This window comes from Salvelinus fontinalis, chromosome 31, assembly GCF_029448725.1.
Source record: "Salvelinus fontinalis isolate EN_2023a chromosome 31, ASM2944872v1, whole genome shotgun sequence".
NCBI lineage: Eukaryota > Metazoa > Chordata > Actinopteri > Salmoniformes > Salmonidae > Salvelinus > Salvelinus fontinalis.
The window spans coordinates 2,582,922-2,608,644 of record NC_074695.1 but is presented as its reverse complement, the minus strand read 5'-3'; the positions used below and the strand labels follow the sequence as shown (position 1 = coordinate 2,608,644).

The following is a 25,723-nucleotide window of genomic DNA, read 5'->3' as shown; positions in this document are numbered from 1 at the left end:
AAATAAACAGTCAAATGTAAATATGTCTTTACAGGAACATTTCAGTCAATTCAGGAAGTCCCCTGAATTCCAAATAACATTTACAGCTGACTAGATGCTTTTATCCAGTGTGACTGACAGTCTTTAATGTTAATATCCAGTGTGACTGACAGTCTTTAATATTAATATCCAGTGTGACTGACAGTCTTTAATATTATTAGCCAGTGTGACTGACAGTCTTTAATATTATTATCCTGTGTGACTGACAGTCTTTAATATTATTATCCAGTGTGACTGACAGTCTTTAATATTATTATCCAGTGTGACTGACAGTCTTTAATATTAATAGCCAGTGTGACTGACAGTCTTTAATATAATTATCCAGTGTGACTGACAGTCTTTAATGTTAATATCCAGTGTGACTGGCAGTCTTTAATATTATTATCCTGTGTGAATGACAGTCTTTAATATTATTATCCAGTGTGACTGACAGTCTTTAATATTATTATCCAGTGTGAATGACAGTCTTTAATATTATTATCCAGTGTGACTGACAGTCTTTAATATAATTATCCAGTGTGACTGACAGTCTTTAATATAATTATCCAGTGTGACTGACAGTCTTTAATATAATTATCCAGTGTGAATGACAGTCTTTAATATTAATAGCCTGTGTGAATGACAGTCTTTAATATTATTAGCCAGTGTGAATGACAGTCTTTAATATTAATAGCCAGTGTGAATGACAGTCTTTAATATTAATAGCCAGTGTGACTGACAGTCTTTAATATTATTATCCAGTGTGACTGACAGTCTTTAATGTTAATATCCAGTGTGACTGACAGTCTTTAATATTAATATCCAGTGTGACTGACAGTCTTTAATATTAATATCCTGTGTGAATGACAGTCTTTAATATTAATAGCCAGTGTGACTGACAGTCTTTAATATAATTATCCAGTGTGACTGACAGTCTTTAATATTAATATCCAGTGTGACTGACAGTCTTTAATATTAATATCCAGTGTGACTGACAGTCTTTAATGTTAATATCCAGTGTGACTGACAGTCTTTAATATTAATATCCAGTGTGACTGACAGTCTTTAATGTTAATATCCAGTGTGACTGACAGTCTTTAATGTTAATATCCAGTGTGACTGACAGTCTTTAATATTAATATCCAGTGTGACTGACAGTCTTTAATGTTAATATCCAGTGTGACTGACAGTCTTTAATGTTAATATCCAGTGTGACTGACAGTCTTTAATATTATTATCCAGTGTGAATGACAGTCTTTAATATTATTATCCAGTGTGAATGACAGTCTTTAATATTATTATCCTATGTGAATGACAGTCTTTAATATTATTATCCAGTGTGAATGACAGTCTTTAATATTAATAGCCAGTGTGACTGACAGTCTTTAATATAATTATCCAGTGTGACTGACAGTCTTTAATATTAATATCCAGTGTGACTGACAGTCTTTAATATTAATATCCTGGGTGACTGACAGTCTTTAATATTAATATCCTGTGTGACTGACAGTCTTTAATATTAATAGCCAGTGTGACTGACAGTCTTTAATATTAATATCCAGTGCAACTGACAGTCTTTAATTTTATTATCAATACTTTAATATTATTATTAATACTTCTCTGAAAGTAGAAATCTCAGATCCTCTGATACTCTGACAGGAATACAGATGTATCGTAAATATGGATAGTAAAGTCCATGTGTGTGTGTGTCGGTGGTGTGTGTGTCGGTGGTGTGTGTGTCGGTGTGTGTGTGTGTCGGTGGTGTGTGTGTCGGTGCGTGTGTGTGTCGGTGTGTGTGTGTGTCGGTGGTGTGTGTGTCGGTACGTGTGTGTGTCGGTGGTGTGTGTGTCGGTGCGTGTGTGTGTCGGTGGTGTGTGTGTCGGTGCGTGTGTGTGTCGGTGTGTGTGTGTGTGTGTGTCGGTGGTGTGTGTGTCGGTGGTGTGTGTGTCGGTGTGTGTGTGTGTCGGTGTGTGTGTGTGTGTCGGTGGTGTGTGTGTCGGTGGTGTGTGTGTCGGTGCGTGTGTGTGTCGGTGTGTGTGTGTGTCGGTGGTGTGTGTGTCGGTACGTGTGTGTGTCGGTGGTGTGTGTGTCGGTGCGTGTGTGTGTCGGTGGTGTGTGTGTCGGTGCGTGTGTGTGTCGGTGTGTGTGTGTGTGTGTGTCGGTGGTGTGTGTGTCGGTGGTGTGTGTGTCGGTGTGTGTGTGTGTGTCGGTGTGTGTGTGTGTGTCGGTGGTGTGTGTGTCGGTGGTGTGTGTGTCGGTGCGTGTGTGTGTCGGTGGTGTGTGGGTCAGTGGTGTGTGTGTCGGTGGTGTGTGTGTCGGTGGTGTGTGTGTCGGTGCGTGTGTGTGTCGGTGGTGTGTGTGTCGGTGGTGTGTGTGTCGGTGGTGTGTGTGTCGGGGGTGTGTGTTTGGGGGGTGTGTGTGTCGGGGGTGTGTGTGTCGGGGGTGTGTGTGTGTGTGTCGGGGGTGTGTGTGTGTGTCGGGGGTGTGTGTTTCGGGGGTGTGTGTGTGTCGGGGGTGTGTGTGTCGGTGTGTGTGTGTGTTTCGATGGGTGTGTGTGTGTCGGGGGTGTGTGTTTCGGGGGTGTGTGTGTGTCGGGGGTGTGTGTGTCGGGTGTGTGTGTGTCGGTGCGAGTGTTTGTCGGGGGTGTGTGTTTCGGGGGTGTGTGTGTCGGGGGTGTGTGTGTGTGTCTGGGGTGTGTGTGTCGGGGGTGTGTGTGTCGGGGGTGTGTGTGTCGGGGGTGTGTGTGTCGGGGGTGTGTGTGTCGGGGGTGTGTGTCGGGGGTGTGTGTGTCGGGGGTGTGTGTGTCTGGGGTGTGTGTGTTGGTGCGTGTGTGTGTCGGGGGTGTGTGTGTCGGGGGTGTGTGTCGGGGGTGTGTGTGTCGGGGGTGTGTGTGTGCTGGGGTGTGTGTGTGGTGCGTGTGTGTGTCGGGGGTGTGTGTGTCGGGGGTGTGTGTTTCGGGGGTGTGTGTGTCGGGGGTGTGTGTTTCTGGGGTGTGTGTGTCTGGGGTGTGTGTGTTGATGCGTGTGTGTGTCGGGGGTGTGTGTTTCGGGGGTGTGTGTGTGTCGTGGGTGTGTGTGTCGGTGTGTGTGTGTGTGTTCGATGGGTGTGTGTGTGTCGGGGGTGTGTGTGTCGGGGGTGTGTGTGTGTCGGGGGTGTGTGTGTCGGGTGTGTGTGTGTCGGTGCGAGTGTTTGTCGGGGGTGTGTGTTTCGGGGGTGTGTGTGTCGGGTGTGTGTGTGTCGGGGGTGTGTGTGTGTCTGGGGTGTGTGTGTCGGGGGTGTGTGTGTCGGGGGTGTGTGTGTCGGGGGTGTGTGTTTCGGGGGTGTGTGTGTCGGGGGTGTGTGTGTCGGGGGTGTGTGTGTCGGGGGTGTGTGTCGGGGGTGTGTGTGTCGGGGGTGTGTGTGTCTGGTGTGTGTGTGTTGGTGCGTGTGTGTGTGGGGTGTGTGTGTCGGGGGTGTGTGTCGGGGGTGTGTGTGTCGGGGGTGTGTGTGTCTGGGGTGTGTGTGTTGGTGCGTGTGTGTGTCGGGTGTGTGTGTGTCGGGGGTGTGTGTGTCGTGGGTGTGTGTGTCGGGGGTGTGTGTTTCTGGGGTGTGTGTGTCTGGGGTGTGTGTGTTGATGCGTGTGTGTGTCGGGGGTGTGTGTTTCGGGGGTGTGTGTGTCGGTGTGTGTGTGTGTCGGTGGTGTGTGTGTGTCGGTGGTGTGTGTGTCGGTGGTGTGTGTGTCGGTGCGTGTGTGTGTCGGTGTGTGTGTGTGTGTCGGTGTGTGTGTGTGTCGGTGTGTGTGTGTGTGTCGGTGTGTGTGTGTGTCGGTGTGTGTGTGTGTGTCGGTGTGTGTGTGTGTCGGTGGTGTGTGTGTCGGTGCGTGTGTGTGTCGGTGTGTGTGTGTGTCGGTGGTGTGTGTGTCGGTACGTGTGTGTGTGTCGGTGGTGTGTGTGTCGGTGCGTGTGTGTGTCGGTGGTGTGTGTGTCGGTGTGTGTGTGTCGTGTGTGTGTGTGTGTGTCGGTGGTGTGTGTGTCGGTGTGTGTGTGTGTGTGGTGTGTGTGTGTGTGTGTGTGTGTGTGTGTGTGTGGTGGTGTGTGTGTCGGTGTGTGTGTGTGTCGTGTGCGTGTGTGTGTCGGTGCGTGTGTGTGTCGGTGCGTGTGTGTGTCGGTGTGTGTGTGTGTCGGTGGTGTGTGTGTCGTGGTGTGTGTGTCGGTGGTGTGTGTGTCGTGTGCGTGTGTGTGTCGGTGGTGTGTGTGTCGTGGGTGTGTGTGTGGTGTGGTGTGTGTGTCGGTGGTGTGTGTGTGTGTCGTGGGTGTGTGTGTGTGTCGTGGGTGTGTGTGTCGGGTGGTGTGTGTGTGTCGGGGGTGTGTGTGTCGGTGTGTGTTTCGATGGGTGTGTGTGTGTCGGGGGTGTGTGTTTCGGGGGTGTGTGTGTGTCGGGGGTGTGTGTGTGTCGGTGTGTGTTTCGATGGGTGTGTGTGTGTCGGTGGTGTGTGTGTCGGTGGTGTGTGTGTCGGTGCGTGTGTGTGTCGGTGGTGTGTGTGTCGGTGGTGTGTGTGTCGGTGGTGTGTATGTCGGGGGTGTGTGTTTGGGGGGTGTGTGTGTCGGGGGTGTGTGTGTGTGTCGGGGGTGTGTGTGTGTGTCGGGGCGTGTGTGTTTCGGGGGTGTGTGTGTGTCGGGGGTGTGTGTGTCGGTGTGTGTTTCGATGGGTGTGTGTGTGTCGGGGGTGTGTGTGTCGGGGGTGTGTGTGTGTCGGGGGTGTGTGTGTCGGGTGTGTGTGTGTCGGTGCGAGTGTGTGTCGGGGGTGTGTGTGTCGGGGGTGTGTGTGTCGGGGGTGTGTGTTTCGGGGGTGTGTGTGTCGGGGGTGTGTGTGTCGAGGGTGTGTGTGTCGAGGGTGTGTGTCGGGGGTGTGTGTGTCGGGGGTGTGTGTGTCTGGGGTGTGTGTGTGTGTCTGGGGTGTGTGTGTCGGGGGTGTGTGTGTCGGGGGTGTGTGTTTCGGGGGTGTGTGTTTCGGGGGTGTGTGTGTCGAGGGTGTGTGTGTCGAGGGTGTGTGTCGGGGGTGTGTGTGTCGGGGGTGTGTGTGTCTGGGGTGTGTGTGTTGGTGCGTGTGTGTGTCGGGGGTGTGTGTGTCGGGGGTGTGTGTGTCGGGGGTGTGTGTCGGGGGTGTGTGTCGGGGGTGTGTGTGTCGGGGGTGTGTGTGTCTGGGGTGTGTATGTTGGTGCGTGTGTGTGTCGGGGGTGTGTGTGTCGGGGGTGTGTGTTTCGGGGGTGTGTGTGTCGGGGGTGTGTGTGTCTGGGGTGTGTGTGTTGATGCGTGTGTGTGTCGGGGGTGTGTGTTTCGGGGGTGTGTGTGTCGGGGGTGTGTGTGTCTGGGGTGTGTGTGTTGATGCGTGTGTGTGTCGGGGGTGTGTGTTTCGGGGGTGTGTGTTTCCAGGTGTGTGTACCTGTGGTGGGGGAGTTGTGTGTGTTTCGGGGGTGTGTGTACCTGTGGTGGGGGAGATGTGTGTGTTTCCAGGTGTGTGTACCTGTGGTGGGGGAGTTGTGTGTGTTTCGGGGGTGTGTGTTTCGGGGGTGTGTGTTTCGGGGGTGTGTGTTTCGGGGGTGTGTGTTTCGGGGGTGTGTACCTGTGGTGGGGGAGTTGTGTGTGTTTCGGGGGTGTGTACCTGTGGTGGAGGAGTTGTGTGTGTTCCAGGTGTGTGTACCTGTGGTGGAGGAGTTGTGTGTGTTCCAGGTGTGTGTACCTGTGGTGGGGGAGTTGTGTGTGTTTCCAGGTGTGTGTACCTGTGGTGGGGGAGTTGTGTGTGTTTCGGGGGTGTGTACCTGTGGTGGGGGAGTTGTGTGTGTTTCCAGGTGTGTGTACCTGTGGTGGGGGAGTTGTGTGTGTTTCCAGGTGTCCAGCTGAGAGTCAGCTTGTGGTCCCTCTCTTCAGACAGAGACAGAAACGCTGGAGGGCTGGGAATGGCTGCAGAGAGAGAGGGGTTAGAAAGCACACACACATACCCCCCCCCCCACACACACACACACATACCCCCCCCCCCACACACACACACATACCCCCCCCCCCCCCACACACACACACATACACCCCCCCCCCCCCCCACACACACACATACCCCCCCCCCCACACACACACACATACCCACACAAACCCGCACACCCCATATACGCACACACACACATATCCCCCCCACACACACACACACATGTACCCACACACACACACACACACACACACACACACACACACACACACACACACATGTACACACACACACACACACACACACACACACACACACACACACACACACACACACACACACACACACACACACATACCCACACAAACCCGCACACCCCATATACGCACACACACATATCCCCCCCCCCCCCACACACACACACACACACACACACACACACACACACACACACACACACACACACACACACACACACACACACACACGTCACGTACCCACACACAAACACACGTCACGTACCCACTACAGTGATGGAACCACTGGCCAATACGCTGTCCAGATCTGTGATGACCTCACAGGAGTAAAGCCCTCCGTCTGCTGATTGGACGTCTGTCACTCTGAGGGTTCCATTCCCAAATTGAGTGTACCTGGTCACCATGACAACAACACATATCAATCATCAGATTCCAAGACATACATATTCATTCACATAAAGTTGTGTCTGCGGTGTACCCAGACCTGGGTTCATTCACATAAAGTTGTGTCTGCGGTGTACCCAGACCTGGGTTCATTCACATAAAGTTGTGTCTGCGGTGTACCCAGACCTGGGTTCATTCACATAAAGTTGTGTCTGCGGTGTACCCAGACCTGGGTTCATTCACATAAAGTTGTGTCTGCGGTGTACCCAGACCTGGGTTCATTCACATAAAGTTGTGTCTGCGGTGTACCCAGACCTGGGTTCATTCACATAAAGTTGTGTCTGCGGTGTACCCAGACCTGGGTTCATTCACATAAAGTTGTGTCTGCGGTGTACCCAGACCTGGGTTCATTCACATAAAGTTGTGTCTGCGGTGTACCCAGACCTGGGTTCATTCACATAAAGTTGTGTCTGCGGTGTACCCAGACCTGGGTTCATTCACATAAAGTTGTGTCTGCGGTGTACCCAGACCTGGGTTCAAGTACTATTTGAAATCATTTCAGATGCTTTATCTGGGCTTGATTGAACTTGCCTGACAGTACCAGACTGACACCCAGCCTATAGAGCAGAACCAGACTGACACCCAGACTATAGAGCAGAACCAGACTGACACCCAGACTATAGACCAGAACCAGACTGACACCCAGACTATAGAGCAGAACCAGACTGACACCCAGACTATAGAGCAGAACCAGACTGACACCCAGACTATAGACCAGAACCAGACTGACACCCAGACTATAGAGCAGAACCAGACTGACACCCAGACTATAGAGCAGAACCAGACTGACACCCAGACTATAGAGCAGAACCAGACTGACACCCAGACTATAGAGCAGAACCAGACTGACACCCAGAATATAGAGCAGAACCAGACTGACACCCAGACTATAGAGCAGAACCAGACTGACACCCAGACTATAGAGCAGAACCAGACTGACACAGAGACTATAGAGCAGTACCAGACTGACACCCAGACTATAGAGCAGAACCAGACTGACACCCAGAATATAGACCAGAACCAGACTGACACCCAGACTATAGAGCAGAACCAGACTGACACCCAGACTATAGAGCAGAACCAGACTGACACCCAGACTATAGAGCAGAACCAGACTGACACCCAGACTATAGAGCAGAACCAGACTGACACCCAGACTGTAGAGCAGAACCAGACTGACACCCAGACTATAGAGCAGAACCAGACTGACACCCAGACTACCTTTATAGAGCAGAACCAGACTGACACCCAAACTATAGAGCAGAACCAGACTGACACCCAGACTATAGAGCAGAACCAGACTGACACCCAGCCTATAGACCAGAACCAGACTGACACCCAGACTATAGAGCAGAACCAGACTGACACCCAGACTATAGAGCAGAACCAGACTGACACCCAGAATATAGACCAGAACCAGACTGACACCCAGACTATAGACCAGAACCAGACTGACACCCAGACTATAGAGCAGAACCAGACTGACACCCAGAATATAGACCAGAACCAGACTGACACCCAGACTATAGAGCAGAACCAGACTGACACCCAGACTATAGAGCAGAACCAGACTGACACCCAGACTATAGAGCAGAACCAGACTGACACCCAGACTATAGAGCAGAACCAGACTGACACCCAGAATATAGAGCAGAACCAGACTGACACCCAGACTATAGAGCAGAACCAGACTGACACCCAGACTATAGAGCAGAACCAGACTGACACAGAGACTATAGAGCAGAACCAGACTGACACAGAGACTATAGAGCAGTACCAGACTGACACCCAGACTATAGAGCAGAACCAGACTGACACCCAGACTATAGAGCAGAACCAGACTGACACCCAGACTATAGAGCAGAACCAGACTGACACCCAGACTATAGAGCAGAACCAGACTGACACCCAGACTGTAGAGCAGAACCAGACTGACACCCAGACTATAGAGCAGAACCAGACTGACACCCAGACTACCTTTATAGAGCAGAACCAGACTGACACCCAGACTATAGAGCAGAACCAGACTGACACCCAGACTATAGAGCAGAACCAGACTGACACCCAGCCTATAGACCAGAACCAGACTGACACCCAGACTATAGAGCAGAACCAGACTGACACCCAGACTATAGACCAGAACCAGACTGACACCCAGACTATAGACCAGAACCAGACTGACACCCAGCCTATAGAGCAGAACCAGACTGACACCCAGAATATAGACCAGAACCAGACTGACACCCAGACTATAGAGCAGAACCAGACTGACACCCAGACTATAGAGCAGAACCAGACTGACACACCGTCTATTATATTGGCGCAGTGCAAGCCCGGCCAACTGCTAGAAGTATTTGAAAGATTCAAAAGAGTAATTGAACACAGGTCATAATGCCAGTTTGGTGTGGCTTTTTCTACATTCATCATTCCTCGATTTCTTGCGTCTTCTCTCCTCATGTTCGTGAGGTCTTAGGGCTGTGGACTGATCCAACATGGAGGAGGGGGTCTGTGGAGGAGGGGGTCTGAGGAGGAGGGGGTCTGAGGAGATAGAGGTGTGGACTGATCCAACATGGAGGAGGGAGTCTGTGGAGGAGGGGGTCTGTGGAGGAGGGGGTCTGTGGAGGAGGGGGTCTGTGGAGGAAGGGGTCTGAGGAGGTAGAGGTGTGGACTGATCCAACATGGAGGAGGGGGTCTGTGGAGGAGGGGGTCTGTGGAGGAGGGGGTCTGAGGAGGTAGAGGTGTGGACTGATCCAACATGGAGGAGGGAGTCTGTGGAGGAGGGGGTCTGTGGAGGAGGGGGTCTGTGGAGGAGGGGGTCTGAGGAGGTAGAGGTGTGGACTGATCCAACATGGAGGAGGGGGTCTGAGGAGGAGGGGGTCTGTGGAGGAGGGGGTCTGTGGAGGAGGGGGTCTGTGGAGGAGGGGGTCTGAGGAGGGGGGGGTCTGAGGAGGAGGGGGTCTGTGGAGGAGGGGGTCTACATTCATCATTCCTCGATTTCTTGCGTCTTCTCTCCTCATGTTCGTGAGGTCTGAGGGCTGTGGACTGATCCAACATGGAGGAGGGGGTCTGTGGAGGAGGGGGTCTGAGGAGGAGGGGGTCTGAGGAGATAGAGGTGTGGACTGATCCAACATGGAGGAGGGAGTCTGTGGAGGAGGGGGTCTGTGGAGGAGGGGGTCTGAGGAGGTAGAGGTGTGGACTGATCCAACATGGAGGAGGGGGTCTGTGGAGGAGGGGGTCTGTGGAGGAGGGGGTCTGAGGAGGTAGAGGTGTGGACTGATCCAACATGGAGGAGGGGGTCTGAGGAGGAGGGGGTCTGTGGAGGAGGGGGTCTGTGGAGGAGGGGGTCTGTGGAGGAGGGGGTCTGAGGAGGAGGGGTCTGTGGAGGAGGGGGTCTGTGGAGGAGGGGGTCTGTGGAGGAGGGGGTCTGTGGAGGAGGGGGTCTGAGGAGGAGGGGGTCTGTGGAGGAGGGGGTCTGAGGAGGAGGGGGTTTGTGGAGGAGGGGGTCTGAGGAGGAGGGGGTCTGAGGAGGAGGGAGTCTGAGGAGGAGGGGGTCTGAGGAGGAGGGAGTCTGAGGAGGAGGGGGTCTGAGGAGGTAGAGGTGTGGACTGATCCAACATGGAGGAGGGAGTCTGTGGAGGAGGGGGTCTGTGGAGGAGGGGGTCTGAGGAGGAGGGGGTCTGAGGAGGTAGAGGTGTGGACTGATCCAACATGGAGGAGGGAGTCTGAGGAGGTAGAGGTGTGGACTGATCCAACATGGAGGAGGGGGGTCTGTGGAGGAGGGGGTCTGTGGAGGAGGGGGTCTGAGGAGGTAGAGGTGTGGACTGATCCAACATGGAGGAGGGGGTCTGTGGACGAGGGAGTCTGTGGAGGAGGGGGTCTGAGGAGGTAGAGGTGTGGACTGATCCAACATGGAGGAGGGGGTCTGAGGAGGAGGGAGTCTGTGGAGGAGGGGGTCTGAGGAGATAGAGGTGTGGCTGTGGACTGATCCAACATGGAGGAGGGGGTCTGTGGAGGAGGGGGTCTGTGGAGGAGGGGGTCTGTGGAGGAGGGGGTCTGAGGAGATAGAGGTGTGGCTGTGGACTGATCCAACACGGAGGAGGGGGTCTGTGGAGAAGGGGGTCTGAGGAGGAGGGGGTCTGAGGAGGTAGAGGTGTGGGTGTGGACTGATCCAACATGGAGGAGGGAGTCTGTGGAGGAGGGGGTCTGTGGAGGAGGGGTCTGTGGAGGAGGGGGTCTGAGGAGGTAGAGGTGTGGACTGATCCAACATGGAGGAGGGGGTCTGTGGAGGAGGGGGTCTGTGGAGGAGGGGGTCTGAGGAGGTAGAGGTGTGGACTGATCCAACATGGAGGAGGGGGTCTGTGGAGGAGGGGGTCTGTGGAGGAGGGGGTCTGTGGAGGAGGGGGTCTGTGGAGGAGGGGGTCTGAGGAGGTAGAGGTGTGGGTGTGGACTGATCCAACATGTAGGAGGGGGTCTGTGGGGGAGGGGGTCTGTGGAGGTAGAGGTGTGGGTTTTTACTTGTCTCCCAGTGATGACTCCATGATCTTCTGTCCGTCTTTCCTCCAGAGGATCTGGGGTCGGTTCAGATGGGGGTCAAAGGTGAAATGACAGTCCAACCAGGAGTCTCCTCCCCTCGTAACCTGTACAGCCTGGGGACCGATCAGTATCTCCGTACGTTCTGGGGGAGTGGAGTGAGGGAAGGCGAGGGAAGGAGAAAAGAGGAGATGGGAGGATAGGAAATTAATTTAGTCATGACTAATACAGTATCTGATATCTTGGTTTAATTGAATAAAACCTTTACTGTCCTGATGGGAATTATAAATGAAAGGAAACGTTACTGTCCTGATGGGAATTAGTTGAGAACAACATCAGCACGTACAATGGGCTTTGAGATACAGATCAAGGAGTAGACGGAGAGAGAGACTGGTAGCATGTGGTGCTGTGTGGTGCTGTGTGGTGCTGTGTGGTACTGTGTGGTGCTGTGTGGTGCTGTGTGGTACTGTGTGGTATTGTGTGGTGCTGTGTGGTGCTGTGTGGTACTGTGTGGTATTGTGTGGTGTGGTGTGGTGTGGTACTGTGTGGTGCTGTGTGGTGTGGTGTTGTGTGGTATTGTGTGGTGCTGTGTGGTATTGTGTGGTGCTGTGTGGTGCTGTGTGGTATTGTGTGGTGTTGTGTGGTGCTGTGTGGTGCTGTGTGGTGCTGTGTGGTATTGTGTGGTGCTGTGTGGTATTGTGTGGTATTGTGTGGTGCTGTGTGGTATTGTGTGGTATTGTGTGGTGCTGTGTGGTGCTGTGTGGTGCTGTGTGGTATTGTGTGGTGCTGTGTGGTGCTGTGTGGTGCTGTGTGGTGCTGTGTGGTGCTGTGTGGTATTGTGTGGTGCTGTGTGGTATTGTGTGGTGCTGTGTGGTGCTGTGTGGTATTGTGCTGTGTGGTGCTGTGTGGTGCTGTGTGGTGCTGTATGGTGCTGTGTGGGGCTGTGTGGTGCTGTGTGGTGCTGTGTGGTACTGTGTGGTGTTGTGCTGTGTGGTACTGTGTGGTGCTGTGTGGTGCTGTGTTGTGTGGTGCTGTGTGGTGCTGTGTGGTGCTGTGTGGTGCAGTGTGGTACTGTGTGGTACTGTGTGGTATTGTGTGGTGCTGTGTGGTGCTGTGTGGTATTGTGTGGTGCTGTGTGGTGTTGTGTGGTGCTGTGTGGTGCTGTGTGGTGCTGTGTGGTGCTGTGTGGTGCTGTGTGGTGCTGTGTGGTCCTGTGTGGTGCTGTGTGGTGCTGTGTGGTGCTGTGTGGTGTTGTCTGGTGCTGTGTGGTATTGTGTGGTATTGTGTGGTGCTGTGTGGTGTTGTGTGGTGCTGTGTGGTACTGTGTGGTGCTGTGTGGTACTGTGTGGTGCTGTGTGGTATTGTGTGGTGCTGTGTGGTGCTGTGTGGTATTGTGTTGTGTGGTGCTGTGTGGTGCTGTGTGGTGTTGTGTGGTGCTGTGTGGTGCTGTGTGGTGCTGTGTGGTCCTGTGTGGTGCTGTGTGGTGTTGTGTGGTGCTGTGTGGTGCTGTGTGGTGTTGTGTGGTGCTGTGTGGTCCTGTGTGGTGCTGTGTGGTGTTGTGTGGTGCTGTGTGGTGTTGTGTGGTGCTGTGTGGTGTTGTGTGGTGCTGTGTGGTATTGTGTGGTGCTGTGTGGTGTGGTGTTGTGTGGTACTGTGTGGTGCTGTGTGGTGTGGTGTTGTGTGGTACTGTGTGGTGCTGTGTGGTGTTGTGTGGTGCTGTGTGGTGTTGTGTGGTGCTGTGTGGTGTTGTGTGGTGCTGTGTGGTGCTGTGTGGTGCTGTGTGGTCCTGTGTGGTGCTGTGTGGTGTTGTATGGTGTTGTGTGGTGCTGTGTGGTGTTGTGTGGTGCTGTGTGGTGCTGTGTGGTCCTGTGTGGTGCTGTGTGGTGTTGTGTGGTGCTGTGTGGTGTGGTGCTGTGTGGTATTGTGTGGTGCTGTGTGGTGCTGTGTGGTGTTGTGTGGTGCTGTGTGGTGCTGTGTGGTGCTGTGTGGTGTTGTGTGGTGCTGTGTGGTGCTGTGTGGTATTGTGCTGTGTGGTACTGTGTGGTGCTGTAAGGTGCTGTGTGGTATTGTGTGGTGCTGTGTGGTGCTGTGTGGTATTGTGCTGTGTGGTACTGTGTGGTGCTGTGTGGTATTGTGTGGTGCTGTGTGGTGCTGTGTGGTGCTGTGAGGTGCTGTGTGGTGCTGTGTGGTGCTGTGAGGTGCTGTGTGGTGCTGTGTGGTATTGTGTGGTGCTGTGTGGTGCTGTGTGGTGTGGTGCTGTGTTGTGCTGTGTGGTGCTGTGTGGTGTGGTGCTGTGTGGTGCTGTGTGGTATTGTGTGGTGCTGTGTGGTGCAGTGTGGTGCTGTGTGGTGTTGTGTGGTGCTGTGTGGTGCTGTGTGGTGCTGTGTGGTGCTGTGTGGTATTGTGTGGTGCTGTGTGGTGCTGTGTGGTGCTGTGTGGTACTGTGTGGTATTGTGTGGTGCTGTGTGGTGCTGTGTGGTGCTGTGTGGTATTGTGTGGTACTGTGTGGTGCTGTGTGGTGCTGTGTGGTGCTGTGTGGGGCTGTGTGGTGCTGTGTGGTGCTGTGTGGTGCTGTGTGGTGTGGTGCTGTGTGGTACTGTGTGGTGCTGTGTGGTGTGGTGCTGTGTGGTACTGTGTGGTGCTGTGTGGTGCTGTGTGGTGCTGTGTGGTGCTGTGTGGTGCTGTGTGGTATTGTGTGGTGCTGTGTGGTACTGTGTGGTGTTGTGCTGTGTGGTGCTGTGTGGTGCTGTGTGGTGCTGTGTGGTGCTGTGTGGTGTTGTGTGGTGCTGTGTGGTGCTGTGTGGTGCTGTGCTGTGTGGTGCTGTGTGGTGTTGTGTGGTGCTGTGTGGTATTGTGTGGTGTTGTGTGGTGCTGTGTGGTATTGTGTGGTATTGTGTGGTGCTGTGTGGTATTGTGTGGTGCTGTGTGGTGCTGTGTGGTATTGTGTGGTGCTGTGTGGTGCTGTGTGGTGCTGTGTGGTGCTGTGTGGTGCTGTGTGGTGCTGTGTGGTATTGTGTGGTGCTGTGTGGTGTGGTGTTGTGTGGTACTGTGTGGTGCTGTGTGGTGCTGTGTGGTGCTGTGTGGTGCTGTGTGGTATTGTGTGGTGCTATGTGGTACTGTGTGGTGCTGTGTGGTATTGTGTGGTGCTGTGTGGTATTGTGTGGTGCTGTGTGGTGCTGTGTGGTGCTGTGTGGTCCTGTGTGGTGCTGTGTGGTGTTGTGTGGTGCTGTGTGGTGTGGTGCTGTGTGGTACTGTGTGGTGTTGTGTGGTGCTGTGTGGTGCTGTGTGGTGTTGTGTGGTGCTGTGTGGTGCTGTGTGGTGTTGTGTGGTGCTGTGTGGTGTGGTGTTGTGTGGTGCTGTGTGGTGCTGTGTGGTGCTGTGTGGTCCTGTGTGGTGCTGTGTGGTGTTGTGTGGTGCTGTGTGGTGCTGTGTGGTGCTGTGTGGTCCTGTGTGGTGCTGTGTGGTGTTGTGTGGTGCTGTGTGGTGTGGTGCTGTGTGGTACTGTGTGGTGTTGTGTGGTGCTGTGTGGTGCTGTGTGGTGCTGTGTGGTGTTGTGTGGTGCTGTGTGGTGCTGTGTGGTATTGTGCTGTGTGGTACTGTGTGGTGCTGTGTGGTGCTTTGTGGTATTGTGTGGTGCTGTGTGGTGCTGTGTGGTATTGTGCTGTGTTGTACTGTGTGGTATTGTGTGGTGCTGTGTGGTGCTGTGTGGTGCTGTGTGGTGTGGTGCTGTGTGGTGCTGTGTGGTATTGTGTGGTGCTGTGTCGTGCTGTGTGGTATTGTGTGGTATTGTGTGGTGCTGTGTGGTGCTGTGTGGTGCTGTGTGGTGTGGTGCTGTGTGGTGCTGTGTGGTATTGTGTGGTGCTGTGTGGTGCTGTGTGGTGCTGTGTGGTGTTGTGTGGTGCTGTGTGGTGCTGTGTGGTATTGTGTGGTGCTGTGTGGTGCTGTGTGGTGCTGTGTGGTGCTGTGTGGTATTGTGTGGTATTGTGTGGTGCTGTGTGGTGCTGTGTGGTGCTGTGTGGTATTGTGTGGTACTGTGTGGTGCTGTGTGGTGTTGTGTGGTGCTGTGTGGTGCTGTGTGGGGCTGTGTGGTGCTGTGTGGTGCTGTGTGGTGCTGTGTGGTACTGTGTGGTGCTGTGTGGTGTGGTGCTGTGTGGTACTGTGTGGTGCTGTGTGGTGCTGTGTGGTGCTGTGTGGTGCTGTGTGGTATTGTGTGGTGCTGTGTGGTACTGTGTGGTGTTGTTATGTGTGGTGCTGTGTGGTGTTGTGTGGTGCTGTGTGGTGTTGTGTGGTGCTGTGTGGTGCTGTGTGGTGCTGTGTGGTGCTGTGTGGTGCTGTGCTGTGTGGTGCTGTGTGGTGTTGTGTGGTGCTGTGTGGTATTGTGTGGTGTTGTGTGGTGCTGTGTGGTATTGTGTGGTATTGTGTGGTGCTGTGTGGTATTGTGTGGTGCTGTGTGGTGCTGTGTGGTATTGTGTGGTGCTGTGTGGTGCTGTGTGGTATTGTGTGGTGCTGTGTGGTGCTGTGTGGTGCTGTGTGGTGCTGTGTGGTGCTGTGTGGTGCTGTGCTGTGTGGTGCTGTGTGGTGCTGTGTGGTGCTGTGTGGTGCTGTGTGGTACTGTGTGGTGCTGTGTGGTGCTGTGTGGTGCTGTGTGGTGCTATGTGGTACTGTGTGGTGCTGTGTGGTATTGTGTGGTGCTGTGTGGTGCTGTGTGGTGCTGTGTGGTGCTGTGTGGTGCTGTGTGGTATTGTGTGGTGCTGTGTGGTACTGTGTGGTACTGTGTGGTGCTGTGTGGTGCTGTGTGGTGTTGTGTGGTACTGTGTGGTGCTGTGTGGTGCTGTGTGGTACTGTGTGGTGTTGTGTGGTGCTGTGTGGTGCTGTGTGGTGTTGTGTGGTGCTGTGTGGTATTGTGTGGTGCTGTGTGGTGCTGTGTGGTGCTGTGTGGTACTGTGTGGTGTTGTGCTGTGTGGTACTGTGTGGTGCTGTGTGGTGCTGTGTGGTGTTGTGTGGTGCTGTGTGGTATTGTGTGGTGCTGTGTGGTGTTGTGTGGTGCTGTGTGGTACTGTGTGGTGCTGTGTGGTGCTGTGTGGTGTTGTGTGGTGCTGTGTGGTATTGTGTGGTGCTGTGTGGTGTTGTGTGGTGCTGTGTGGTGCTGTGTGGTGCGGTTCTCACTGAGGACCTCCAGGTGAGCGGTGATGGAGTTGTTGCTGTGTGTAATGGAGCAGGTGTAGACTCCACTGTCCTCCCTGCTACTGTTAAACAGTTCTAACGTCCCATTGGTCAGTTGAGACACACGACTGTCCGACAGCAAGGCGTCCTGGAGATCCTCACTCTCCCTACACACACACACACACACACGCGCGCATGCACACGCACACGCGCGCACACACACACACACGCGCACACGCACGCACGCACACACACGCGCACACACACACACACACACACACACACACACACACACACACACACACACACACACACACACACACACACACACACACACACACACACACACACACGGTTAGCGGATAACACAGAGCACTGTCTCAATGAGACACAGGGTTACCACAGTAACCCCACCGGTCCTATTAAAACATTAGTCTCACCATGTGACCTGTGGACGGGGTGACCCGAAGGCCTCACAATGCAGTCTGGCCACGCCCCCCTCCGTAACTTGATACACCACCCCATCAGAGGACAGGATCTGAGCTGGCAGCTCTGGGACAGAGAGAGATATTTTAGATTAGACATTTAGAAATACTTCCAAAATATTGGACTAGATCAGAAATGTATGTAATATAATAAACGGTGTGTCAGTCTGGTTCTGGTCCATAGTCTGGGTGTCAGTCTGGTTCTGCTCTATAGTCTGGGTGTCAGTCTGGTTCTGCTCTATAGGCTGGGTGTCAGTGTGGTTCTGGTCTATATTCTGGGTGTCAGTCTGGTTCTGGTCTATATTCTGGGTGTCAGTCTGGTTCTGGTCTATAGTCTGGGTGTCAGTCTGGTTCTGGTCTATAGTCTGGGTGTCAGTCTGGTTCTGCTCTATATTCTGGGTGTCAGTCTGGTTCTGGTCTATAGTCTGGGTGTCAGTCTGGTTCTGGTCTATAGTCTGGGTGTCAGTCTGGTTCTGCTCTATATTCTGGGTGTCAGTCTGGTTCTGGTCTATAGTCTGGGTGTCAGTCTGGTTCTGCTCTATAGTCTGGGTGTCAATCTGGTACTGCTCTATAGTCTGGGTGTCAGTCTGGTTCTGGTCTATAGTCTGGGTGTCAGTCTGGTTCTGCTCTATAGGCTGGGTGTCAGTCTGGTTCTGGTCTATAGGCTGGGTGTCAGTCTGGTTCTGCTCTATAGTCTGGGTGTCAGTCTGGTTCTGCTCTATAGTCTGGGTGTCAGTCTGGTTCTGGTCTATAGTCTGGGTGTCAGTCTGGTTCTGCTCTATAGTCTGGGTGTCAGTCTGGTTCTGCTCTATAGTCTGGGTGTCAGTCTGGTTCTGCTCTATAGTCTGGGTGTCAGTCTGGTTCTGCTCTATAGTCTGGGTGTCAGTCTGGTTCTGCTCTATAGTCTGGGTGTCAGTCTGGTTCTGCTCTATAGTCTGGGTGTCAGTCTGGTTCTGCTCTATAGGCTGGGTGTCAGTCTGGTTCTGCTCTATAGTCTGGGTGTCAGTCTGGTTCTGCTCTATAGTCTGGGTGTCAGTCTGGTTCTGCTCTATAAAGGTAGTCTAGGTGTCAGTCTGGTTCTGCTCTATAAAGGTAGTCTGGGTGTCAGTCTGGTACTGCTCTATAGTCTGGGTGTCAGTCTGGTTCTGCTCTATAGGCTGGGTGTCAGTCTGGTTCTGCTCTATAGTCTGGGTGTCAGTCTGGTTCTGCTCTATAGTCTGGGTGTCAGTCTGGTTCTGCTCTATAGTCTGGGTGTCAGTCTGGTACTGCTCTATAGTCTGGGTGTCAGTCTGGTTCTGCTCTATAGTCTGGGTGTCAGTCTGGTTCTGCTCTATAGTCTGGGTGTCAGTCTGGTTCTGCTCTATAGTCTGGGTGTCAGTCTGGTACTGCTCTATAGTCTGGGTGTCAGTCTGGTTCTGCTCTATAGTCTGGGTGTCAGTCTGGTTCTGCTCTATAGTCTGGGTGTCAGTCTGGTTCTGCTCTATAAAGGTAGTCTGGGTGTCAGTCTGGTTCTGCTCTATAGTCTGGGTGTCAGTCTGGTTCTGGTCTATATTCTGGGTGTCAGTCTGGTTCTGCTCTATAGTCTGGGTGTCAGTCTGGTTCTGCTCTATAGTCTGGGTGTCAGTCTGGTTCTGGTCTATATTCTGGGTGTCAGTCTGGTTCTGCTCTATAGTCTGGGTGTCAGTCTGGTTCTGGTCTATAGTCTGGGTGTCAGTCTGGTTCTGCTCTATAGTCTGGGTGTCAGTCTGGTTCTGCTCTATAGTCTGGGTGTCAGTCTGGTTCTGCTCTATAGTCTGGGTGTCAGTCTGGTTCTGCTCTATAAAGGTAGTCTGGGTGTCAGTCTGGTTCTGCTCTATAAAGGTAGTCTGGGTGTCAGTCTGGTTCTGCTCTATAGTCTGGGTGTCAGTCTGGTACTGCTCTATAGTCTGGGTGTCAGTCTGGTTCTGCTCTATAGTCTGGGTGTCAGTCTGGTTCTGCTATATAGTCTGGGTGTCAGTCTGGTTCTGCTCTATAGTCTGGGTGTCAGTCTGGTTCTGCTCTATAAAGGTAGTCTAGGTGTCAGTCTGGTTCTGCTCTATAAAGGTAGTCTGGGTGTCAGTCTGGTACTGCTCTATAGTCTGGGTGTCAGTCTGGTTCTGCTCTATAGGCTGGGTGTCAGTCTGGTTCTGCTCTATAGTCTGGGTGTCAGTCTGGTTCTGCTCTATAGTCTGGGTGTCAGTCTGGTTCTGCTCTATAGTCTGGGTGTCAGTCTGGTACTGCTCTATAGTCTGGGTGTCAGTCTGGTTCTGCTCTATAGTCTGGGTGTCAGTCTGGTTCTGCTCTATAGTCTGGGTGTCAGTCTGGTTCTGCTCTATAGTCTGGGTGTCAGTCTGGTACTGCTCTATAGTCTGGGTGTCAGTCTGGTTCTGCTCTATAGTCTGGGTGTCAGTCTGGTTCTGCTCTATAGTCTGGGTGTCAGTCTGGTTCTGCTCTATAAAGGTAGTCTGGGTGTCAGTCTGGTTCTGCTCTATAGTCTGGGTGTCAGTCTGGTTCTGGTCTATATTCTGGGTGTCAGTCTGGTTCTGCTCTATAGTCTGGGTGTCAGTCTGGTTCTGCTCTATAGTCTGGGTGTCAGTCTGGTTCTGGTCTATATTCTGGGTGTCAGTCTGGTTCTGCTCTATAGTCTGGGTGTCAGTCTGGTTCTGGTCTATAGTCTGGGTGTCAGTCTGGTTCTGCTCTATAGTCTGGGTGTCAGTCTGGTTCTGCTCTATAGTCTGGGTGTCAGTCTGGTTCTGCTCTATAGTCTGGGTGTCAGTCTGGTTCTGCTCTATAAAGGTAGTCTGGGTGTCAGTCTGGTTCTGCTCTATAAAGGTAGTCTGGGTGTCAGTCTGGTTCTGCTCTATAGTCTGGGTGTCAGTCTGGTACTGCTCTATAGTCTGGGTGTCAGTCTGGTTCTGCTCTATAGTCTGGGTGTCAGTCTGGTTCTGCTATATAGTCTGGGTGTCAGTCTGGTTCTGCTCTATAGTCTGGGTGTCAGTCTGGTTCTGCTCTATAAAGGTAGTCTGGGTGTCAGTCTGGTACTGCTCTATAGTCTGGGTGTCAGTCTGGTTCTGCTCTATAGTCTGGGTGTCAGTCTGGTTCTGCTCTGTAGTCTGGGTGTCAGTCTGGTTCTGCTCTATAGTCTGGGTGTCAGTCTGGTACTGCTCTATAGGCTGGGTGTCAGTCTGGTTCTGCTCTATAGTCTGGGTGTCAGTCTGGTTCTGCTCTATAGTCTGGGTGTCAGTCTGGTTCTGGTCTATAGTCTGGGTGTCAGTCTGGTTCTGCTCTATAGTCTGGGTATCAGTGTCTGGTTCTGCTCTATAGTCTGGGTGTCAGTCTGGTTCTGCTCTATAGTCTGGGTGTCAGTCTGGTTCTGCTCTATAGTCTGGGTGTCAGTCTGGTTCTGCTCTATAGTCTGGGTGTCAGTCTGGTTTGCTCTATAGTCTGGGTGTCAGTCTGGTACTGCTCTATAGTCTGGGTGTCAGTCTGGTTCTGCTCTATAGTCTGGGTGTCAGTCTGGTTCTGGTCTATAGTCTGGGTGTCAGTCTGGTTCTGGTCTATAGGCTGGGTGTCAGTCTGGTTCTGCTCTACAGTCTGGGTGTCAGTCTGGTTCTGCTCTATAGTCTGGGTGTCAGTCTGGTTCTGCTCTATAGTCTGGGTGTCAGTCTGGTACTGCTCTATAGTCTGGGTGTCAGTCTGGTTCTGCTCTATAGTCTGGGTGTCAGTCTGGTTCTGGTCTATAGGCTGGGTGTCAGTCTGGTTCTGCTCTACAGTCTGGGTGTCAGTCTGGTTCTGGTCTATATTCTGGGTGTCAGTCTGGTTCTGGTCTATAGTCTGGGTGTCAGTCTGGTTCTGCTCTATAGTCTGGGTGTCAGTCTGGTACTGCTCTATAGTCTGGGTGTCAGTCTGGTTCTGCTCTATAGTCTGGGTGTCAGTCTGGTTCTGGTCTATAGTCTGGGTGTCAGTCTGGTTCTGGTCTATATTCTGGGTGTCAGTCTGGTTCTGCTCTATAGTCTGGGTGTCAGTCTAGTTCTGGTCTATAGTCTGGGTGTCAGTCTGGTTCTGGTCTATAGTCTGGGTGTCAGTCTGGTTCTGGTCTATAGTCTGGGTGTCAGTCTGGTTCTGGTCTATAGTCTGGGTGTCAGTCTGGTTCTGCTCTATAGTCTGGGTGTCAGTTTGGTTCTGGTCTATATTCTGGGTTGTCAGTCTGGTTCTGCTCTATAGTCTGGGTGTCAGTCTGGTTCTGGTCTATAGGCTGGGTGTCAGTCTGGTTCTGGTCTATAGTCTGGGTGTCAGTCTGGTTCTGCTCTATAGTCTGGGTGTCAGTCTGGTACTGTCAGGCAAGTTCAATCAAACCCAGATAAAGCATTTTAAAAAAAAATTAAAAGTATTTGATCCCAGATCTCGACAGCGTATTGGCCAGTGGTTCCATCACTGTAGTGGGTACGTGACGTGTGTATGTGTGTGTGTGTGTGTGTGTGTGTGTGTGTGTGTGTGTGTGTGTGTGTGTGTGTATAAATGTGTGTCTGTATTTATACGTGTATATATATATATATGTGTGTGTGTGTGTGTGTGTATTTATATATATGTGTGTGTGTTTGTGTATATATGTGTGTGTGTGTGTATATATATATATATGCGTGTGTGTGTGTGTGTGTTTGTGTATATACGTGTGTGTGTGTGTGTGAGTATATATATATATATATATATATACGTGTGTGTATGTGTGTGTGTGTGTATATATACGAATGTGTGTGTATATGTGTGTGTGTACATGTGTGTGTGTACGTGTGTGTGTGTGTGTGTGTGTGTGTGTCTGTGTGTGTGTGTGTGTGTGTGTGTGTGTGTGTGGTGTGTGTGTGTGTGTGTGTGGTGTGTGTGTGTGTGTGTGTGTGTGTGTGTGTGTGTGTGTGTGTGTGTGTGTGTGTGTGTGTGTGTGTGTGTGTGTGTGTGTGTTTGTACGTGTGTGTGTGTGTGTGTGTGTGTGTGTGTGTGTGTGTGTGTGTGTGTGTGTGTGTGTGTGTGTTTGTGTGTGTGTGTGTGTGTGTGTGTGTACATGTGTATGTATATGTGTGTGTTTGTGTGTCTCACCAATGACATAGATGTAAGTGTTGCTGAGGATATTTCCGTGTTTGTTGGTGGCTTCACACTGGTACACAGCCGTATCACCAAACACTACGTCTTTTAGGACCAACACCCCTCCGCTCACCCTCCGCCTAGGGTCAATGTCTACCTCTATACAGAGGGGAGAGGGAGAGAGGGAATAGGATGGAAGGAGAGAAGAAGAAGAGGAGTGGAGGAGAGAAAGAGAAAGGGATTATCATTGATCTCTGTTCAGCAGAAACAGGGGTTAGATGTTAGAGGTCAGTGATTAGAGGTCAGGGGTTAGATGTTAGAGGTCAGTGATTAGATGTTAGAGGTCAGGGGTTAGAGGTCAGGGGTTAGATGTTAGAGGTCAGGGGTTAGAGGTCAGGGGTTAGATGTTAGCAGTCAGGTCAAAATGTTGCTCACAGCAAAGGGAACTAACAAAGAAAATCACTTAATCAACCACAACAAAACAGAAAGGAGTTCAAAAGTGTTTCTAACCAGGGATGCCCACTGGGTTTGCCTCTGAAAAGACAAACTAAAAGAAAACCCCACAACTAAGGAAAGAGGGTAAAAATAATATGAAGCAAAACAGGGAAAACAAAACTCACACTTCCTTCCTATATAGGTTGAGATCGAAATCACATCTCAGCTGACAGGAAGCCTAACTCTTCCCAAGTCTCACCTTCCCATCCGGTAGGCCCTTCCAACCAGAGACTTAATAGCCCAGAGTGTTCCCAGTCCCAACCAGAGACTTAATGGACTGGAGTATTCCCAGTTCCAACCAGAGACTTAATGGCCCGGAGTGTTCCCAGCTCCAACCAGAGACTTAATGGCCCGGAGTGTTCCCAGCTCCAACCAGAGACTTAATGGACTGGATTGTTCCCAGTCCCAACCAGAGACTTAATGGCCCGGAGTGTTCCCAGTTCCAACCAGAGACTTAATGGACTGGAGTGTTCCCAGTCCCAACCAGAGACTTAATGGCCCGGAGTGTTCCCAGTTCCAACCAGAGACTTAATGGACTGGAGTGTTCCCAGTCCCTACCAGAGACTTAATGGCCCGGAGTGTTCCCAGTCCCCACCAGAGACTTAATGGCCCAGAGTGCTCCCAGTTCCTACCAGAGACTTAATGGCCAGGAGTGTTCCCAGTCCCAACCAGAGACTTAATGGACTGGAGTGTTCCCAGTCCCTACCAGAGACTTAATGGCCAAGAGTGTTCCCAGTCCCAACCAGAGACTTAATGGCCCAGAGTGCTCCCAGTCCCTACCAGAGACTTAATGGCCCGGAGTGTTCCCAGTCCCTACCAGAGACTTAATGGCCCGGAGTGTTCCCAGTCCCAACCAGAGACTTAATGGCCCGGAGTGTTCCCAGTCCCAAACAGAGACTTAATGGCCCAGAGTGTTCCCAGTCCCAACCAGAGACGTAATGGCCCGGAGTGTTCCCAGTTCCAACCAGAGACGTAATGGCCCAGAGTGTTCCCAGTCCCAACCAGAGACTTAATGGCCTAGAGTGTTATCAGTCCCAACCAGAGACTTAATGGACTGGAGTGTTCCCAGTCCCCACCAGAGACTTAATGGCCCAGAGTGTTACCAGTCCCAACCAGAGACTTAATGGCCCAGAGTGTTACCAGCCCCTACCAGAGACTTAATGGCCCAGAGTGTTACCAGCCCCTACCAGAGACTTAATGGCCCAGAGTGTTACCAGCCCCTACCAGAGACTTAATGGCCCAGAGTGTTACCAGCCCCTACCAGAGACTTAATGGCCCAGAGTGTTACCAGCCCCTACCAGAGACTTAATGGCCCGGAGTGTTACCAGTCCCAACCAGAGACTTAATGGCCCGGAGTGTTACCAGCCCCTACCAGAGACTTAATGGCCCGGAGTGTTACCAGCCCCCACCAGAGACTTAATGGCCCGGAGTGTTACCAGCCCCTACCAGAGACTTAATGGCCCGGAGTGTTACCAGCCCCTACCAGAGACTTAATGGACTGGAGTGTTCCCAGTCCCAACCAGAGACTTAATGGCCCGGAGTGTTCCCAGTTCCAACCAGAGACTTAATGGACTGGAGTGTTCCCAGTCCCTACCAGAGACTTAATGGCCCGGAGTGTTCCCAGTCCCCACCAGAGACTTAATGGCCCAGAGTGCTCCCAGTTCCTACCAGAGACTTAATGGCCAGGAGTGTTCCCAGTCCCAACCAGAGACTTAATGGACTGGAGTGTTCCCAGTCCCTACCAGAGACTTAATGGCCAAGAGTGTTCCCAGTCCCAACCAGAGACTTAATGGCCCAGAGTGCTCCCAGTCCCTACCAGAGACTTAATGGCCCGGAGTGTTCCCAGTCCCTACCAGAGACTTAATGGCCCGGAGTGTTCCCAGTCCCAACCAGAGACTTAATGGCCCGGAGTGTTCCCAGTCCCAAACAGAGACTTAATGGCCCGGAGTGTTCCCAGTTCCAACCAGAGACGTAATGGCCCAGAGTGTTCCCAGTCCCAACCAGAGACTTAATGGCCTAGAGTGTTATCAGTCCCAACCAGAGACTTAATGGACTGGAGTGTTCCCAGTCCCCACCAGAGACTTAATGGCCCAGAGTGTTACCAGCCCCTACCAGAGACTTAATGGCCCGGAGAGTTACCAGTCCCAACCAGAGACTTAATGGCCCGGAGTGTTACCAGCCCCTACCAGAGACTTAATGGCCCGGAGTGTTACCAGCCCCCACCAGAGACTTAATGGCCCGGAGTGTTACCAGCCCCTACCAGAGACTTAATGGCCCGGAGTGTTACCAGCCCCAACCAGAGACTTAATGGACTGGAGTGTTCCCAGTCCCCACCAGAGACTTAATGGCCCGGAGTGTTACCAGCCCCCAACCAGAGACTTAATGGACTGGAGTGTTCCCAGTCCCCACCAGAGACTTAATGGCCCGGAGTGTTACCAGCCCCTACCAGAGACTTAATGGCCCAGAGTGTTACCAGCCCCTACCAGAGACTTAATGGCCCAGAGTGTTACCAGCCCCCAACCAGAGACTTAATGGACTGGAGTGTTCCCAGTCCCCACCAGAGACTTAATGGCCCGGAGTGTTACCAGCCCCTACCAGAGACTTAATGGCCCAGAGTGTTACCAGCCCCTACCAGAGACTTAATGGCCCAGAGTGTTACCAGCCCCTACCAGAGACTTAATGGCCCAGAGTGTTACCAGCCCCTAGCAGAGACTTAATGGCCCAGAGTGTTACCAGCCCCTACCAGAGACTTAATGGCCCAGAGTGTTACCAGCCCCAACCAGAGACTTAATTTGCCTGTGTACATTTATCTAGCATCTTCCATGTAGGGTTTTCCACAAATGCTTCTTAAAGTCCATGGCTTTATTTTATTAGCCTGTGTGTTTATGCAACTTTCAAAATGATTCAGCCAGTCTGATAAACTCTACCTAAAAAAATTTAACACTCAAATATCTAGACACAGCAGAGCTTCAGAGTAGGTGTTTAGAGCGACTACCACACTCAAGGGACACAATATCACAGACGAGCCCCCATTTTGATACGTTCCCACAATACAAACTCAATATGTCGCTCCCAACAAAGGGAACTAACAAAGAAAATCCCTTAATCAACCATAACAGAAAGGGATTCAAAAGGGGTTCTGAAAGACACCCATGTGGTGCCCACTGAAGGTTGGTAAAGCCACTAGTAAGGGGCTCTGAAAGACACCCATGTGGTGCCCACTGAAGGTTGGTAAAGCCACTAGTAAGGGGTTCTGAAAGACACCCATGTGGTGCCCAC

At 52.2% G+C, this 25,723-nt stretch overlaps 1 protein-coding gene across 4 annotated transcripts in view; it reads right to left on the bottom strand.

The window, feature by feature from the left end:
• The window catches only part of LOC129829417 (neural cell adhesion molecule L1.1-like), a 194,868-nt gene that overhangs the window by 89,822 nt on the left and 79,323 nt on the right, over positions 1–25,723 (bottom strand). For all 4 annotated transcript variants that reach the window (XM_055891100.1, XM_055891099.1, XM_055891101.1 and 1 more), the window contains 6 exons: positions 21,965–22,108; positions 16,811–16,922; positions 16,374–16,537; positions 11,193–11,352; positions 6,499–6,626; positions 5,856–5,957 (listed from right to left, as the gene is read on the bottom strand). In XM_055891100.1, coding sequence (XP_055747075.1) covers positions 5,856–5,957; positions 6,499–6,626; positions 11,193–11,352; positions 16,374–16,537; positions 16,811–16,922; positions 21,965–22,108 — 810 coding nt within the window. The remainder of the gene's footprint in view (positions 1–5,855; positions 5,958–6,498; positions 6,627–11,192; positions 11,353–16,373; positions 16,538–16,810; positions 16,923–21,964; positions 22,109–25,723) is intronic.